Consider the following 19711-nt stretch of genomic DNA (forward strand, 5'->3'; position numbering starts at 1 on the left):
CGGAGATACAGAGCAGTTAAGTGACTTGCCTAGACCACACAGTAAATCAGTATCACAAACCGATTCAATCTCAGGAACTTGGGGACTTGGTCCCAACTGCTTCTCAAGACATCGCTGGCTGTAATTCTACAGAATTCTACAGAAGTTCAGCCAACTCAAATATGGTAAATTTCATCATATAAACTTTTTGTGAGAAATATTTCATCCAGTTCTTGTCCTCACCATTCATCCATTCCTCAGACTTAGTATGGAAATTGTAAGCTGTTACCCAAACTTGCTCAAAGGGTTGTTTATTTACAATAATAGTTTGCAGTAAAGGAAACTGGCTCTTCTCCCGCTCAAGTAACTCCTCTTCTTTATTAATAGCCTTTAAGAAAAAAAAAGTCCATTAAGAAGTCCAATTGTTATGTAAGAATCCTATTATGGAACATTGAGTAACATTTTCAATAGGGCTTAAGTGTCAGATATTTAAAGGTATTTAGATACCTAAAGGGAGTTAGGCACCAAGGGGCTTTTGAAAATCCCATTAAGCAACTATCAGCATCTTTAGGTGCCTAAATACATTTGAAGAATCTGACCCTAATAACTTTAAATCCCATTTTCAAAAATGACGTAGACATTTAGGATCCCAAGTATCACTGACTTTCAATGAGACACAGGAGCCTAACTCCCATTTTCAGAAGTGACATGCATACTTAGGACCCTATGTCATTTAAGCACATTGGTAAATTTTATCCATTATGATTATTATTTTCATTAATTTGCATTACAATAGCAAAGTCTCCAAGTAAGACCAGATGGTAGGTGCTGTACATGTACACAGTAAGAGATCATAAACTTGCCTCAAAGAGCTTACAAGCAACATAAACAAGAGAGAGAAAGGCTGGGAGAAAATAAGTACTATCATCTCCATTTTATAGATGGGGGAACTGAAGCACAAGGAGATTAAATGACTTACCCAAGGTCACACAGGAAGTCTGTGGCAGAGTCAGAAACTGAACCTAGAACTTTTGAGTCCCAGCCCTGAGCTTAAGAGGTTCAGAGATAAGAGCCATCTCTGCACTGATTTCTCCTCCTATTCCTAGACAGTGAGGAACCCTGTCTTCACAAGGACCCAGATTTGTGAGTAGAGAGGATGATGCAGGTATAGAAAAAAATTAAAATTCAAAATTTTGACAAGAAAAACAAAAGAAATTAATTTCTGATGAATTTTTTTGTCGAGTGTCCAGCTTTTCAAACCGACTTTAATAAACACCAATAGTAATGGAAATGGCAGGATATTGGCAATAGATGTCTGAGAACTTGGGGAAATTATTCAAAGCCAACTCCAATATATGTGCCTATAACTGTGAAAAAACAGGAAATGAACCTAAGCACCTATCTTACCTAACACACATTACAAATAAACTTTTCACTTAAGCCAGGTGATAATTACTTGCCTCGAATTCCACTAGTGCATTATCCAGATTCTTATCCAACTCATTAAATTTCTCAACGTTATTCTTCATTTCTTCCATGGTCATGACATCCCGTTTCTTGTAACTTTCTACTTCTTTGAAATAACTTTCAAGTAATGCCTCAAACCGGGCGCACCTAATTAGAGTCAAAGACAGCTCAGTAATATTACATTTTTCAGGTTTTTGGTTATTTTTTAAATTACAAAGGGCATAATCAAGTGAAATCTAACCTCAACATTTAGGATTTGTAAGTAAAGATGCCCCGCAAACATACATTAATTAATCCTTACAACAGCCCTATGAGGTTCCCATTTCACAGATGAGGACACTGAGACACAAAGGTTAATTAATTTGCCCATATCCATGCAGTAAATTAGTGCTAGAGACAGTATTAGAACTCAGGACTCATTTTAAAACTTAGTTCCATACTCAGTCGACTAGTCCTTGCTGCCTTTTACAGATGTATGAAAGGTACAAACAACAAGGAGAGAACATAAGATTTTAGCATAGTATATGGGGGTGTAATGAGGAATAATGGGATGAAATTATGAAAATCCTAGCACCATCCTTCCTTCCATCCTTTAGACCTATTCAGGGATAGGGAAAAAATCTAGCCCATCTGGCTTAGAGATATTTTTCTGAAACATGGTTTAAAACCCCACAGTACTAGAAGACAGATTTTCCTCCCACTAGCAGTTCCATTGACTTGACAATACATCCCTTTTTGTTGGTCCAAAGTCTTTTCATTTCTCTTGCTTAATTAAGTTTAAACTCCTAGTTCAAGGGAATGTCCTAGTTTAATAGCATACCTTTTAACCAGAGAAACCTCTGCATGATCTCTCCTGCTAAACAACTGGGCTCTACTATTTTCAAAGATTATCTCAATCTGTTCTGGCCAGTGAAAAACAGTACTATTCAGCTTTATGTCCTCAGCTATAATTAAAAAAAAAACATTTTAGAAATTATCCTTTGAGCCGTGATGTACAAGTAGTCATTATGAAGAGTAAGCAAAACAGTTCAGATTACATTTAGGAAAAAGTGACACATCTTTAAAAAAAGTGGCATCCATATTTTTGTGAGTGGAATGTTGCAAGCACAAATAATCTAGGGTGTTATTTTGCATTTGCAATTGTTTTCACTTGTAATTTTGTGGAGTAAAACTGCAGACCAAGTTGGTCTCAAAATCAGGTCTAGCATGATCCTCATGCAGAGGTGAAAGTAAGCTGGTCCGGTCCGGTATGGAGTACCAGTATGCCGTGCCGGACCAGATCGGCTTCTCCAGGCTGGCACTTTAAAGGGTCCAGTGCTTCCTACAGCGGCTGGAGCCCTGGGCCCTTTAAATTGCCTCCTGAGCCCCAGGACTCCAGCAGCTGGGCTCAGGTGGCAATTTAAAGGGCCTGGGGCTCCTGCCACTGCGGGGAGCCCTGGAGCTCTGCTGCGGTAGAGGTGGCCAGAGCCCTGGGCCATTTAAATCGCCCCTTAGCCCCGGGGCTCCCAGCCACCTCTGCAGCTGGTAGCTCTGAGGGTGATTTAAAAGCCCTGAGGCTCCCAGCCACAGCCAGACCGGGGCCTTTAAATCTTCATTTAAAGGTCCCGCCTCTTCAGGTTGAGGCCATGTCTCTTCCAGTTGAGGCCACATCCCCGCTCAGAACTACAGGTAAGTCCTTTAAGTTACATTCACCCCTGTCCTCATGTAGAATTATTAGAGTTGGTTGACAAACTGTGAGTCTGTTTCTACCTTCATTTATGCCAGTGCTACCCCAATTTGCTCTTCCGTGTTCCAAAAGAGACAGATAATTTGAAAAGGATAAAATTCAAATACGGCAAAACAAAAACAAAGCCAGTATCATCAAAATGTGAGCCAGTGCTACTCAGTTTTTATTCAACCCTTCGCTGGAAATTTTTCCTGAGTAAGAGTTATGTAAAAGATAAGTACCAGTAAGTACCTCAAATATAGCCTATTAAAAGATGTGGCCTGGGAAGTTCAAGGGTACTTAACTCTCCTAGATACCTTTGAACATCCCAGATGTGGATTTAGCTGTTTAGCTTTGTTTCCTTAAATAGTTTAGTGTGATCACAAAATACTGACATCAGCTCAGAAATATTGCATTATCTGCATGAAGCCTTGACTACCTGGGTGAAATTGACCAGCATAGCTATTCCAAATAACAATTCTGCCATAGCTATTCAGTATTATTTAGCTAAGTGGAATAGCTAAACCAGAGAAGGGCATTCTTATCCCAGAATAAGTGTGTCCTAAATATCCAGGCATAGACAAGCCCTTACAGGTGCACTGATTTTCATTTCTAAACTATTTTCAGATTACCCTCAAAACCCTTGCAGCAATTTATTAAATGGACAGAAATATCTTTAATAAATAACATGCCAGGCTACTTGATTTTGCCAGTACAGTGGTGAAGAATGTTAGTTGAATCACTGCACATACTATGAAAATGCTCAGAAAGAGTTCTCAGTTCATAGATCTCTCAGAGAGAGATCATAGAGAAGGAAGAATGTGTGGGCAGAGCAGAGGAGAGGGGAATCTTCCTTTTTTACACATCTTTTCCGTCTAGAGAATCGTTTTGTCTTGCCATTTGCCTCTTTTTGAAACCTTTCATTAGCGTAGTAGAAGTTGTACAGTTTATCTAGCTTCCTTTGATAAATAATAAATGGAAGCCCTAATTTTGTGTGTGTGTGTGTGTGTGTGTGTGTGTGTACAGACAGATACATATACACATTTTTGCTAGGGACACTTTTCTATACCATATTTTTAAACATACAAGGCAGATCAGCATAGTCCATCAAGAATTCCAGTCTGTAGGCTGCTTCAGAGATCTCACGTCTCAGTTTAAAAACGGTAACTTCACTGGCTTTTTTTAAGTATGCCGTAAGCTCTACCAGCTCTTCAGTGTTCAAAGGCACCTCACTGACTTTGTCTGCAATTATGTTGTATTGATTGCAAATGCTACAACAAAAAAGAAAGTAGACACATAATTACGATTATTATTATTCATGAAGAGTGGTGCAGGATCTCATGAATGCAGATTGCCTGTCAAAGGATACTAATGCATCTTTACAAACAAGATATTCTCATTAATACACATAACAGACATGGAATAATTAAGGGCATTCAATTCCAACATCCTACCACTCTTTCAAGGACTGAAGTATCCATACAGTAGAATGCTTGTTAAATTGGCATTAAATTGCCACTGCTAACACACTAAGTTAACTGCTCCCTCCCACAGATTTAGAATGTTCTGTTTCAAGAGCTGAACTCTTACATACAGAGGCATCCTTAAGTGCAGAAATCAGCAGCTCATTTATTCTCCTGACATCTACAGAACTAAGCATCCTGCATGAAATTTAGGCAAAAAGATAACATTTACCCCCAGATCCTCAAACTAACCCCCCCCCCAAATGAACATGGACAAAAAATGGAAAAAATACAGACGCAAAAAAGACATCCATTACATATCATTTCCCAGCAATGTGTTTTCTTGTTTGAGGTTTGGACTAAGCACTTTTGTTATCCATACATGCACAGTACTCAAGTACAACCCAATTCCAAGAGTAACCATCCATATTTACTCAGGAGAAAAGGAATTTCTTTCAAGTGAAGCACAATTATACCAGTAGATTAAAGCTAAATTAATTGTAAAGTAAACTTTTCACTGGCTAAAACTGGAGTTTAAGGCCTGTGTCTTTCTTGCAGAAGACATCTCGGACATCTCGATATGAAGAACAGGGAACTACGATTCTTACCCTGCTTTAGGTGGGCATTAGTTCTCGCAGGGGAAACACAGAACCCTCAACTTAACTTCTAGCAAATCAGTAAAAAAGGAAATAATTGTCCAATATTTTCATTGTGATTTTCAGATCTATCCAGGTAGAACCTAACTCAGGAACTTTTTAAAAAATATATTTATTTAAAGAACATTTCAGGTCAACTTTACATACACAACATGGAGTCCTTGCAAACCAGTGAAATGCTGTGTTAATTTACAGAAGCCTGTGGATATACCTGTACAAATCCAGCAGATAATAAAATTATCTCAGCAATGTACACAGGCACTAATATACGGCATCAACGCACAAATCTAGTGATAGCCATGCATTCTCACATATGTGTACCTCTTATTTAACTCCCTGTTTTCATCCACTTCAAACTCAATCAGCTTATTTTTAAGTTTTTGGGCCCGATTGCAAAGCTCCTCATTCAGCTTTAAAGCATCCAGGCAGAACATGGCGAGAGGGACAGTGACATGCATGGAGGCTATTTCTTTTTTCAGTTTTGTTAAACAGTCAATCTTCTACAAAAGGGAAAAGAATAATCGTATTAGTTTCCTTAGACTCTACAGATGGGAAATGCTACATGAGGGCAAAGAATTATCTGTCAGCCACCAGGTGGATAATATATTTTAAACAGAAATAACAATCCATGTTTACCCATGTAGGGCTCAAATCACCCTCAACCCCGGAACCCCGGGAGGCCGTCGACAATGAAAAGTCCACATGGATGCCATGGCACAAGTGCCTGCAAAAACTGCACTCAGCCCAGCAGGAGCAGCATAGAAAGCGGGTGGGCTTGACTAAGGAGAGGGGAGTGGAGGGATAAAGAGAGGATGTGCTGATCAGGACACATTCTGGACAGCCTCCTCTAGTGGGGCTCTGCATGGAACATAGCTTTGCCCTCCCCTGCATAACCTGGCACATAACCTGGCCCCCCTACAGGCAGGGAGGGATGTAAATTGTCCCCACTCCTCTTTACCTACAAGGGTGAATCATGCCCTTAGACCAAGGTGGCTCTAGCTTTTTTCCTGCCCCAAGCACGGCAGGCAGGCTGCCTTCGGTGGCTTGCCTGCAGGAGGTCCCCAGTCCTCCAGCTTCGGCGTACTCGCCACCAAATTGCCGCTGAATCCACGAGACTGGCGGACCTCCCGCAGGCAAGCGGCCGAAGGCTCCCTGACTGCCGCCCTCACAGGGACCGGCAGGGCACCCCCCGCGGCTTGTCACTCCAGGCACGTGCTTGGAACGCTGGTGCCTGGAGCTGCCGCTGCCTTAGACTAGAAAGCATGGGGTGGAAAACTTGTAGTGATCTGTGTCTGTAAACTGCCATGTAAATGTTGACTGTTGTATGAGTGATTAGTAATAATAACACGGTTAGATGTTACCTTAGTGAAATCATCTAGAGAATGGCTTTCCTTCAAAAAATCAGTAACGTCTTGTTCTGCACTGTTGTTCAAAAGATCACTGTATTTCTTGTACACATTTAAGTACCTTAAACACAGAAGAACGTAAATCAAACACAAGTTCCCAAAATTAGGCTTCATGGCAATGGGAAGTAAACATGCAAAAATGACACTGACGCTGCCTTAACATGCTGGTGGATCCAGATAAGCATCAAAGTTAAAAGCAAAAACTTACTTCTGTGGACCAACCACGTTGCTGTCAAATATCCTGGCAGTTTTGTTCACATATTCTGAAACCAAAGATTCATCTACTTTCACTGTACGAAGAGTGGGGTCATCTTTTTTTAATTCTGGAAAGAGTTGCATTTCTACCTAGAAGGAACCCCACAACACAAATACAGCATACTACAGGAAAAGCAAGGGCATTTCACACCATGGCTAGAAGTGTAGAATTCTACCTATCTAGTGATCTGGCAGAAACAGCATCCTGCACTACACTGCCCTGCTTCCGCGAAGCAATTAAACATGCACTTTAGGAATATGCTTTGATGCTTTGCTGAAACAGGACAATAGTCAGGAGTAAGCTCAACTGGGCCACTGGAGTTAAAATACCACATATTTAGACACTTGAGCAGGCATTCAGTGGCATCCAATATGCTTTTAGGCATTGGTATTTGCATTCCTAAATACTGATTTGAGCACTCAAATGCAAGATTCTGATGCTCTGTTGGAGCCTATGTTTAAAAATTGGGCCTACTTTATGAACATTTTACTTCGAGACATTAAAGAATCCCAGAGGACACTTTTATATAATAGAATGGAATAAATGGGAAAACATAATCAGATCATTTGCACTTTTCCAATTGTCATGAAAGATAAAGTGTTCCCACTTAGAATAGTTGTACAAAAATCTGTTATTGTAAGAAAAGTAGCAGAGAGCAGAGGTAATAATTAATTGTACTCTTGGAATAGCTTTCACTTGACAATTATTCCTTGTTTGTGAACAGTATGTGAGATTAAACCAAAGCAATAAAGCAGCTTGGATGTGAGCAGGAATCCTTTCTATGTTCTCTACTATAATCACTAAGGCTTCCCCAGCTACTGATACATAACTCTATTTGTCTTCTGTATCGGAGTTTTTATACCACACTCAGCACTTTATTAGCTGAAAGCTGACTTATAGGTTTCATTCTGCATGCAGCATTCTCTGCACAATACAGCCCATCTCCCTTCTTTTACCCTGTACCTTTGGAAGTCCCTCCGAACTCCGCAGGATCTCCATGAAGCAGTGGTAGATTAAATTCCAACAATCTTCCCAAAGGGGCTGAAACACAATTTTGGGTTCCTCCACATTGAGTTTGATTATTAGTATCTGAGGGACAAAGAACTGCATTTCTTGATATGGTTCTCCAAAGTCATTCCCATCCTCAAGGGAAAAAAACACAAAAACAACAAATGCTGAACTAATTGAGTATAAGGGTACGTCTACACTACGGGACTATTCCGAATTTGCATAAACCGGTTTTTTTTAAAAGATTTTTATAAAAAAAATGCGTGTGCACACTAAACACATTAAATCGGTGGTGTGTGTCCCACGGTCCGAGGCTAGCGCGATTTCTGGAGCTAGCTGTGGGGTAGCTACCGCTACTATCCCATAGTCCCATAGCAGCCTCCTCCCTCCCTCTCCCCTCGCCCTTGAATTTTTTGAGAAATTCATTTCTGGGGTAATTCTGGGTAAATGTCGCGTCGCACTCACTGGGAAAGCAACGAGCAACAAGCATTTTTCCATTTTTTTTTTGCCTTTTTTCCTGGATTGCCTGGCAGATGCGCATGCCATGGAGCCTGCCTGTTGTGTTTGTCACCGACACGTGTGTGGATGTGATGCAGAGGCAGCCACAGACAGAGCAGCGCGCTTTGCTTTGCTGCTTTGCTTGCATGGTTATCAGCATCAGCCATACCCATCATACATCCATAATACCATACCATAAACCATTGAATAAATTGATGTTTTTTATGTCTCCCTTTTGCTTTGTTCCATTTGCTGTGCTGCTGTCTGCTCTGGCCAGCCAGCCAAAGCTCAAAAAAAAAATGAACTCCCCTCCGACTCTCCCCTCAATTCCTCCTCTAAATTAGATAAAATCATGCCTAATCCCTAGAATATGGGGCAAGTCCCCTGAATATGTCTAGTCCCCTCTCTGTCTAGAGAAATAGGGTACTGTAGAGAAGAGAAGACTGTATCAGAGAACAGAGAGCACAGCTGCTCTGTGAGCTGTATTCTAGAATTTATGGTGCTTATTCTCTATTCCAAGGGTGCCTGCAACAACCCCCCCCTGTTCCTCCCTCTCTTCCAGCCTTCCTTCCCTATTGTAAGCCATGTCCCCCACTTGTAATGATAAAATGAATAAGAAACAGAATAAATTTGTTAGTGAGTGAGTGGTGAGCAGAGGAGAGTGGATAGTCCAGACAGGACAGGACAGGAAGGACAGTAGGGAGAGCATGAGGAGAGCTAGGAGGAGGCTCTCCTTTTCTTTTTCTTACACATGAAGGAATCTGACTTTGAGAGGTTGGGGCTGATGGGCTGATGGCTGATGATTATGACGCATACTGCACCATCCACCATATCCCATCTACCATGAAAACCACCACCAGAGCACTTGATCTCATGGTGCCCGTCTGGTGCATTGCACTGCCTGCTTTGCACTTGCCCATGAGAGCCTGCACCATGATGACCATCAGGTGATGGTCACATTGCACCATCAGCCACAGGCGCGAAAAGAGATGGCATGGGAGTTGAGCTGCAGCTGCAGCATTCTGTCTATCTGCAGCATTCAGGAAAGAGGATTGTTTGTTGAGTTGAGTCAGGTTTTCCCTTTTGGGGTGGGGGTGGTTAGGGGTGGTAGGGGTGACCCCTGCACCACCTGCCTGACTGAGTTTGAACTTTTGAGCAGCAAGCATTTGAAGCTCAGCAGAAATTGCTATGGGAACTGGAGGAGGAGTCCTTCTGCAGGAACTCCTCCAGTCATCCTCCAGTTTGCCATTGAGTTGCTTTGCTTCCTTGTTGCTGAGCCAGCTGCTGAATGGCGCCTGTCTGGAGATTTTTAAAAATGATTTTTGTTTTCGTTTTTTTTTTTTTTTTCTGTTGCCAGATTTCTGATGTAACATGACAGCTTACGCCAGCATGGTCACACATCCATTCTTTCATTCTTTTTTTTTTTTTTTTTTTTTTTTCTTTTATTTGATTTTGCACTGCAAGCTCAAACTGGGAAAAGCTCGGGCAATCAAAATCTAAAGTTGAAATTCTGGGCCACGCCATCCGCTGTTGGCTGCCGCTGTGCATCAGTGGTGCAGGTGCACTGTGCAGTGCCAATATAGGCCGCCTAGCCGCCATCCGAACCTAATCCGATATGTTAATACCCGATATATTGTTAATCTATACCGGCGTTACTCCTCTCGTACCGGTTTTACACAGAAAAAGGATTAAGTACAGAAAAATATATGGTGCTTGCTTCCAAAGGTGGGTTGTGGCGTTAAAAACGTTTTTTATTAAAACAAAAAAGTTTTAACCCCTAACATGCACAACTCAAAAGTCATTTAAAATGACTTAAAATCACATATATAAACTGAGATCTTTTTAATACACTGCACCACGAGTATCTTCATCCTGAGCTGGAGCCTGATCTTTCAAGGTACTGAGCACCCTCAGTCCTCACTGATTCAATGGAAGTAGAGCCCTGACCACCTCACAGAATCAAACCCCTAATGAGTGATAATCGTTTTTAATTATTTAGTTTTTAATTATTTTGTTTGCATTCCAATTGTTTGCACAGCACCTGGCACAATGTCTGGGGGCCTGATCTAGGAGCTACCGCAGAACAAATCATAAATCATCATCATCCAGATGCAGCACTTAGCACAAGGCAGGTGCAGCTCCACATTTTGTCAATATGATTCTGTGGTTATTTGCCACAATCCAGCCAAATTTGTGCTATTTACAAATGTTTTGCGTAGTGGATTATAGCAGATCCTGGGTGATACTTAACTACTGACACAACCATGTTACTGAAAGGAAGAAATGATAGGCACTTATGTGCTGGAGTCATAGCACCACATATATTAATAAGTAGTTATTGCCTATACACACACATGATTTTATGGGACAGAATTAGCACCGCACTTAAGCACTTTTGACTTCAATGGGATTACTTACATGCTTAAAGTTAAACATGTGCTACAGTACTTTGCTAGATCAGGGCCTATCTAAACAGCAACACTACAGCAATTCACATCAATAGCTGAAAACTTTTAGAACTTGCTAACTATGGTCTTAATCCTGCAAACTCTTACACAAGTGAATAGCTCTTGATCACACAAGAAATCCTACTGAATACCAGCAACGGTTACAGATTCGGGCCATATGTTTGGAAGGCAGGAGGAATCCTGGGCATATACCCATGAAAAGGTATTTGATTTGAAGAATGTATCGATTCCTATTTCTACATCACAATGAAAAGAAATAGCAGCAGCTCACTTCATTCCATATACCTTGTGTATCATAAAAAATGCCAGGAGGTCTTCCAAAGAGTTAATAACCATCTTGCGTAGCTGTAATGACATGAGATTTGCAACAGAAGCAAAATACTCTTCAATTTGCTTCGGGGAATCATAGTCACTCTGGGGTGCCAAATGAAGCCACCTCTCCTTCTGATCAATAAAGAGAGATGCACAAGTTGGGATCCACCTACAATAAAATACAAAGCACATTTAAAAACCCTATAGACCTAATGTGCTGTATGTAATGAAACCTGCACTAAGCAGTCACCCAAGGGACCAGCAAAACTCAGCTGTGTAGAAGAGACTGGTTTTTACCTAAAGATCAAACAAAGTTGGACCAAAAACCTTGAAGATATTGATTGCTTGAGTTGGGGATGCCTACTTGTGTGGGGGGGTCCATAGTGCTGGCTTCAACATATAATGATAGTGCTTAGTCTATCAACACAAAACCAAATAACTAGAGTTTGGTCTAGCATGACAATTTTCAGTGTGATACAGTTTTCAATCCCCTCAGCTGGATTTTTATAAATATTATATTATTTTTAGAGTATCCAAAAAGCAAATTTAATTTAAACCCATAAAAACCATGATGGCAAATTCATGGCACTCCTGTGTGAAATGGCTCTTGACACCAATTCCACTGGCCTACACCTGGAGCCTTAGTGGAGGTGGGGGAACTGATACAGGTGTCTGTGACATGACACATCCCAAGGGATGGGAGGACTTTTTTGGGTGACTGCAGTAGAATAGGAACAGAGGACGCAGTCTGAAAGGGAGATGAATAGGGAGCTAAGGAATGAAAGAGATAGAACAAAGAGGAAGGAAGAAAGATAGAAAGGGAAGAGAATGTGGGAAAGAAGAGGCAGGATAAGGCTCTGTCTTAAGCTGAATTTACAACCAGTGTTTGACAACAGGTATCAAGACTCAGGTCCCTCTACCTCTTCCCTTGGGTCTTGAGTCAAATTTCAGGGGGCTGCACATGTAGTTAAAGTTAAGCACCCGCTCAAGTGCTGTGCTGGATCTGGACAAGGCTGCCCAGAGGATTCCGGGGGCCTGGGGCAAAGCAATTTCGGGGGCCCCTTCCATAAAAAAAAGTTGTAATACTATAGAATACTATATTCTCATGGGGGCCCCTGCAGGGCCTGGGGCAAATTGCCCCCCAGCTCTGGGCAGCCCTGGATCTGGAGCTTTACCATTGCTGAACTTGGTGGTCCTGTGGGCTTGGTCAAGGTCATCCAAGTTTAACACTTGTTGTTAATAAGCTGCCCAGACCCTCTATAATTTTTAAAATTTTTAAATGAATTTAAAAACCTCAAACACTGGAGGCTCTGGGACTTGTGGAGTCTGAGCTGCTCAATATCTTTCCTGTGAACTTTTTGAAAAGTACAGGGCTCAAGCAGGATTTGTAGAGAACTGAAGATAGAAATAAGCAGTTTTCAAAGAAAGACATTTCTATTCTATTCACAGCAAGCTCTGCGTTCAAACTCCTCTGTGAGCAGAATAAAACCTTCAGTCCAAGCCCTGCTGATTTCAAACACTTCACATAGGGGAGGCCAAATGACTTAGGCTAATGCTACCAGTTTCAGAAAAAAAGTTCTGAAGCTCAGAGGAAACACCTGAAGATCCCAGGGCCTCCAAGATTTATTTCTTTAATTCACTCTGAATGGATTGAAGTAAATAAGATTATTAGCCTGCTTTTAAAAAAAAAATCCTGGATGAAAAGCTCTAGAAGAGACTGATGCAGCCAATAAATCCTGTCAGGATGGATGCCCACATTCCTAAAGGTTGGAAACTTCCATCAGTCAGATGGCTTCCTTTCTCTAGGTTAGTTTGTGAACACTTACAATACTACAGGTTTAAAACACAATCTTGCCACGCAATCAATGTCACTTGCCTGAAAGATAAATGCCTTGGCTCTGTCTCACCATTTTCCATATAGCAAATGCCACAGGACGTAGGGCCTGATCCAAAACCCACTGAAGCCCATGAGAGATATTCCACTGATGACATGGGCTTTGGATCAGACCTTTAGGGACTAACTGTGCACCACTGAAGTCAATGGGAATTAAGCCATTTATTGATTCATTTAACTGAGATCAGGATTGGGCCCTTATGTAGCAACTGCGGATCATTAATTCTGTATCATGGACTTTGCATCTGAAATCTGGCCCCTCTGAAACAGTGGGGGCAGGATTTCAACTGTCTTTTAAAAACTAACTATTTTATGTATTATACTATAATAACAGCACATGAGTATTACAGGACAAAATTCTGCAGTGCTCCCTCCTTGACTACACAATTTGGCCTATCAAGTTTAGCTTAGGATGATCAACTAAAACAGCAACAGTTTGTAAATACTGCTAATATCAAAACTAATACAAATATGATAACGTATAAGGCTTCATTCTGGAATTTAGGGTCAATTTTTCAAATGTGGGCACAGTTGCAAGTGTGCATGCATACCTTTTGGATAAGCAAACCCAGTAAATTGTGCATCAGACTATTATTCTGTGCATGCATCTAGTGACAATAATATAATAATATTATTATTGATAATATAATATAATGGGCCACATAATGTACTCCCTACTCTAGCAAAATTACCATAGCTTTCCTGGGGTGTTTCATTAAAAAAAAATCTCAATTTTGTTTGCATGAAGACAGAAGGAGATGGGTCAGTGATAATACTTAGCACTTATATAATTGCACATGCAAACATTGAGTTTTGTAGGAACAAATGAAGATTCACATTTTTGTGCATTCCCCCATTGCAGTTACCTGTACAAATCTACTCTAAGAATATTCTATTCATCTACATTCTTATATACGGTACTGACTTGTTCCGAAGAATGTCATGTGCTTCCATACAATGTCTTCGAACTAAATCTTCAAATTCACTGGGCAGCAGTGGCAGGTCACCTGACAGCAATTCTTTTGTACGAACAAACCTTAAGTCACTAAACCTTGGGAAAATAAAACAGAACTCAGATAGCTGTGATTAATGGGATACAATCAGGAGGCTCTTATAAGTAGTTAAAAATGTGAATACTCTTTGTCACTGATGCAACTTGTTTCTTTCCTAAGTTACCCTACATATTTCTGATTCATTTTTACTATCAGCAAACTTTCAGAGCTGAACCGAGTGAATTTCATTTTGTATTTGTCTTTTTCATATCACAATTGTTTTTTCCTAAAATGATTTGTTTCATTTCATTGTCAGATTCATTTTTCCACTCAGCCAAAGATGAACATGTAGAGTGACAGAGTTTCTTCTCTTCCTATGCGCTCTAACAGAGGTACATATAAGTGTCCATTTTGGCTAAACTGTGGGAAGAAAAAGTCAAAATCTGGTCTGCTTTTGCACACTGAGGTTCAGTGCCTAACATGATACACATCCCAATTTGCAATGTTCTGTAAGTCACAAATCAACAGATTAGATTCCTGACCACAAAGTCCAGTGTTACTTAAATACAAATAACAAAGCTGCAATAGCATACAAATCTGACATAACCCCACAAGGATGCCCATGATTTTCAAAAGTGGCTAGTGATTTTGCATCACCAACCTGAGACATCTTAAAGGGGTCTGATTTTCAGAAGAGCGGAGTGCCCACTCTCTGCAAATCAGGCCCCGTTCATTTGTCAAGTTGAGAACCCAAAAATTTAAGCACCAAAATCACTAGTCACTTTTAAAAATCTTGACTAGGAGTTCTAAGTTAAGGGTGGAGTGTTTTACCATAGGGACTGATTGAGCTAGCATGCTAAAAAGGGAAGTGTAGCTGCAGCAACCCCAGCAGCAGGAAGGATTAACCACACAAGCATGTACCTAGGGTCTCAAATGGTGTCTTACAATGAAAAGAAACAATAAGTTTCTTGCTGACTCAGTGTTTCTTGTTTTTAATGTAATGTCTTGTGTCCAGATGACACAGCAATGCAAGAACTAAAAAATCATTAAAATAAATCATGGTACGAAGAATTACTCTAACCAATCTACAGTAAGCAAGACATCTTACTCAGTAAACCAGAGGTGTTGTAACATAAGCATCATTGGATTCACTGTGAACAGATGGTTTTCATTCCAGCTTTTTATTTCTTGGTAAACACTATGCCATGGGACTGGTGCACGAATCACTCTCTGAGGAAAAGAGCGTGGGATATTTCCAATAAAGAGTCTCTCTCTCTCAGCTGGATCCATCAAGATGTAATCAACTACAACAAATCATATAAATGACTGTAAGACTGAATGCACTGCTAATAACCACACATATAGATTATGGCACACTGGTGCCAGAGCAAACGTGTCATTACACAATATAATGTGGTTACTCTTACATGTATTTAAAATTAAATTAACATAACACGGTAATAAAATTTTATGAGAGACTATTATTAACTAACTATGTCAGCAAACTAAGAGAAGAACAATGGTCCTCTGGTTGGTAAGGCCCTACGCCTGGGACTCTGATGATCTGGGTTCTGGTCTTAGCTCTTCCACAGACTACCTGTAGACAGTTTGTGAATCTATCTCCACAGGCGTCCTTCTGGGTTGTGCTTTGTAGGGGGGCACTGTGGTCTGTGTACACTGTGCTTTCTGTACCTACTAAATAGGGGTGATAGGCCTTGAGAGCCTCCACAATAGCCAGACGCTCCAGTTCTGCAGCTGAATACTTGGTTTCCCTCTCATTTATCTTGCGACCTCTACAGGCCACCAGTCTGCACCTACTAAACTTGTCAATTTGTTCACAAGCATGTCCAACAGCAACCTTTGAAGCATCACAGGATACTGTGAATGGATGAGATGGATCTGGGAATTTAAACACAGCATGGATTAGAAGTCCTTCCTTCAGTGACTCAAAGACTTTTTGGCATTCCTCCATCCAGAAAAAGTTGCTTTCACATAGCTGATATAATGGCGCTGCCTGGGCTGTGAATTTTTTTACAAATCTCCCATAGAATCTGCAGAGGCCTACAAACTGCTGCATCTCCTCCAGGTTTGTAGGAACCTTCCAGTCCTTTATAAGGTTCAGTTTCTGAGGTTGGGGCTCCAACCCATTCTCACTGCTACATGTCCTAAGAAGGTGATGCGACTCCTTGCACAGTGATATTTATTTTCCACATGTTTAAATCCTGACTCCTTAAAAAGCTTTAGAATCCTTTCCACTCCTCCCAAATATTCCTCCCATGTTTTATATGGAGATATCCTATCTCATAGAACTGGAAGGTCATTGAGTCCAGCCCCGTGCCTTCACTAGCAGGATCAAGTACTGATTTTGCCCCAGATCCCTAAGTGGCCCCCTGGAGGATTCAACTCATAATGCTGGGTTTAGTAGGCCAATGCTCAAACCACTGAGCTATCCCTTACCCGAAACAAATGGAAACAAAATGAAGTCATCTAAATATGTGAAGATGTGTTCAGTTCTCAAAATGTGGGTTAGATCATTTAATACCCTTTGAAACATCCCTGGTGCATGCAGGAGTCTTAAAAGCATTCTGAGGAATTGAAACAGCATCTTTTTCACTGCAACCTCATATATCAAGGGTATCTGATATGGGGGCTGCCTCACAGGAGCTCTCCTTGGCTTAAACATTGCACCCAATCATATCGCCCAAGTTCTTCATTATTTCTGGAGAACACACTAGCATATCATAAGATCAGCTGTTCTAATCACTTTCTTTCATTTCCTTCCACAGCTGCTTCTGTCAAGACAACGCCTAGCTCTTTGCCTGACTGGACTACTTCACAGCTCTTGATCTCTGCCCCGTGAGAGGCTTTGAGACACCAGCTACGTCACTGTCCCCATCAACTTCTTTTTCACTAGCTGCACTTCCTGGTCAGTCAGATTAATTGCTCTTGGCCAGAACTCCCCATTGTGCAGCTGGAAACAGAAGTCTGCTAAACAACAATCATGACTGGATATTGGTAGTTTCAAACACTCCTACGGGTTCACTGAAGCTGTGGGTATTATTGAATGATGACCTGACTTCACCACAACTCTGTTCAGGGAGCAGTTCATCTCTGTCCCACTATAGGCATGGTAGAGACATCTCTAAGGCTTCAAGAGTTGCTCCACATTCAGCAGGGACATCTGAATATTGTCCAGGGACAAGTGTGTTCTATTAACACCCCAAGAGTTCCCGTGATGCCTTCAGGTTAAATCCACTCCCTATATAACAGTCCTAGAAATACTGGTGACCACAAGAAAAGTCTACTTAGTATGCAGACCCAAGTTCAGCACGAGCTGGGTTTCTCCTGTTTGCAGTAGCTGATGGTTAATAGTCACCAATTCAACTCCTGAAATATATTTTTTTTCCATTTCGGCACTGGCTGTTCATCACGGATCAGATTTATTATAGACCCTGAGTCCAATAGCATTGTGATTTTCCAGCCAGTGATGTCTCCAGACATAAAGTAACAGGTATCTGGGCAGCTCTTCAGACGGGCCATTCTAATAGTTGTTAGTCCTACTGCATCCTTAACTTTTTGTTTCCCTTATTGTGGCTTCCCTCTGCTTAGGCAATTCCATCTCCAGTGGCCTTTGCTTTCACAATTCCTGCAAATGTCACCTGGCCTGAGACCCACTTGGGAAACCGTGTCTCTTCTGACCCCTGGGACGCCTGTGAATGGCTTGCACTTGGGCCTCCTCCAATTTTTTAGCCATTTAGCTAGCAATCATTTCTTGAAGTGCTGCATCACTATAAAGGTGTCACCTTGAGACTGGGAATTAACAGCCAATACCTTTAAGGAAACACCAATTTCTTCTTCCAGATTTTGAACTCTGTATATAATCTGGTCCATAGATTTATCCAGTATGTTATCCTCCTTCACCGGCAGGTTATGAAATGTCCCTGTTAAACCATTTATAAACTGACTTTTCACATATGATCTTCCCATAGCATGCCACTGGGCATATGCCCTTCTGCATTGCCAGTTCCAGATGGGGTGCAGTAGGTTTCACTTCACTTGAGCCATCTCCCAGATGCAGAGAAAGCCCTATCGAACAGTCTCCTTAGTGCGCACATATAACTATTTCGGGCAGTGGTAGGCAACCTATGGCACACGTGCCGAAGGCAGCACATGAGCTGATTTTCAGTGGCACTCACACTGTCTGTGTCCTGGCCACCGGTCTGGGGGGCCCTGCATTTTAATTTAATTTTAAATGAAGCCTCTTAAACATTTTTAAAACCTTATTTACTTTACATACAACAATAGTTTAGTTATATATTATAGACTTATAGACCTTCTAAAAATGTTAAAATGTATTACTGGCACGCGAAACCTTAAATTAGAGTGAATAAATGAAGACTCGGCACACCACTTCTGAAAGGCTGCTGACCTCCTCCTGGCTTGCCATTCCTTTCTATATTTCAAAACGGCCAATCCCCCTTCACAGTGGTTGTATATCTGATTGTATGGCTGTCTATAAGATCCACGATCCGCACTGGGAAGCTGCCAAAGTATTTACCAGCACCACCATCCAAAAACACTGCTAGGTACTATGCTGCTCCCTCCTCAGTCCACTCATTCACAGAGAGCAACATCTCAAAGTCTGTCAAGTACTCACAGAGTCCAGCCTTCTCCGTATGATCAGTAAATTTCTTCTTTTGCCATCTTGAAGCCACCATTTGTAATACTTGCTTATAGAATCCGAGATGTATTGGGACAATGCAAGTACCAACTCAAGTCACACAGGCATGACTGAACTTCGTGCTAGCTTCCCACCTCCAGGTCAGATCAACAACATCATAACATACACAACAACACTAAGATACAGTACCCATCGGCTGTTGAGATGGAGTCTACACTAATCGTTACAGATCACTGAATCGTCCTCCAATCTACCATCGAAGTCTGATTATCACATCAATTTTATACTTCGGTGGAGTTACTTCTGAGGTTATCAAGTATCAGAGGGGTAGCCGTGTTAGTCTGGATCTGTAAAAAGCAACAAAGAGTCCTGGGGCACCTTATAGACTAACAGAGGTATTGGAGCATAAGCTTTTGTGGGTGAATACCCACTTCGTCAGACGCAGTGAGTATTCTGCATCTGACGAAGTGGGTATTCACCCACGAAAGTTTATGTTCCAATACCTCTGTTAGTCTATAAGGTGCCACAGGACTCTTTGTTGCTTTCTGAGGTTATGTCTAGAGTTAAACAGTTACAACGGCACAGCTGCAGTGCTGAAACTGTGCTGCTGTAGCACTTCAGTGTAGACACTCATTACAGCCACAGGAGGGGTTCCCCTGTCACTGTAGCGAATTCACCTCCCTGAGAGGCAGTAGCTAGATCGACAGAAGAACTGGGTTAGGTCAGCTGAACTACGTTGCTCAATGGTGTGGATTTTTCACAGCTCTGAGTGCCATAGCAGAGTAAACTTAACTTTTTAGTACAGACCTGGCTTGATTTACAACCATATAAATTTACAACTAGGTTCAAAAGCCTTCAGGCTACCCAGTTCCCCTGAACAGGGAGCAGTTTTGTTGCACTCTGTAACTCAAGCTGTATCTACACTA

General features: G+C 41.3%; 1 protein-coding gene across 4 annotated transcripts in view; it reads right to left on the reverse strand.

Moving 5' to 3' along the window:
- The window catches only part of DNAH3 (dynein axonemal heavy chain 3), a 112444-nt gene that overhangs the window by 78019 nt on the left and 14714 nt on the right, over window positions 1–19711 (reverse strand). For 3 of the 4 annotated variants that reach the window (XM_039492968.1, XM_039492964.1, XM_039492967.1), the window contains 11 exons: window positions 15213–15408; window positions 14038–14163; window positions 11192–11387; window positions 7896–8075; window positions 6885–7021; window positions 6632–6737; window positions 5592–5770; window positions 4238–4422; window positions 2267–2390; window positions 1440–1593; window positions 223–367 (listed from right to left, as the gene is read on the reverse strand). In XM_039492968.1, the coding sequence (XP_039348902.1) occupies window positions 223–367; window positions 1440–1593; window positions 2267–2390; window positions 4238–4422; window positions 5592–5770; window positions 6632–6737; window positions 6885–7021; window positions 7896–8075; window positions 11192–11387; window positions 14038–14163; window positions 15213–15408 (1728 nt within the window). The remainder of the gene's footprint in view (window positions 1–222; window positions 368–1439; window positions 1594–2266; window positions 2391–4237; window positions 4423–5591; window positions 5771–6631; window positions 6738–6884; window positions 7022–7895; window positions 8076–11191; window positions 11388–14037; window positions 14164–15212; window positions 15409–19711) is intronic. The other variant, XM_039492965.1, reaches the window with a different exon arrangement.

Source organism: Mauremys reevesii, linkage group 10 (genome assembly GCF_016161935.1).
Source record: "Mauremys reevesii isolate NIE-2019 linkage group 10, ASM1616193v1, whole genome shotgun sequence".
NCBI classification, from domain to species: Eukaryota; Metazoa; Chordata; order Testudines; family Geoemydidae; genus Mauremys; species Mauremys reevesii.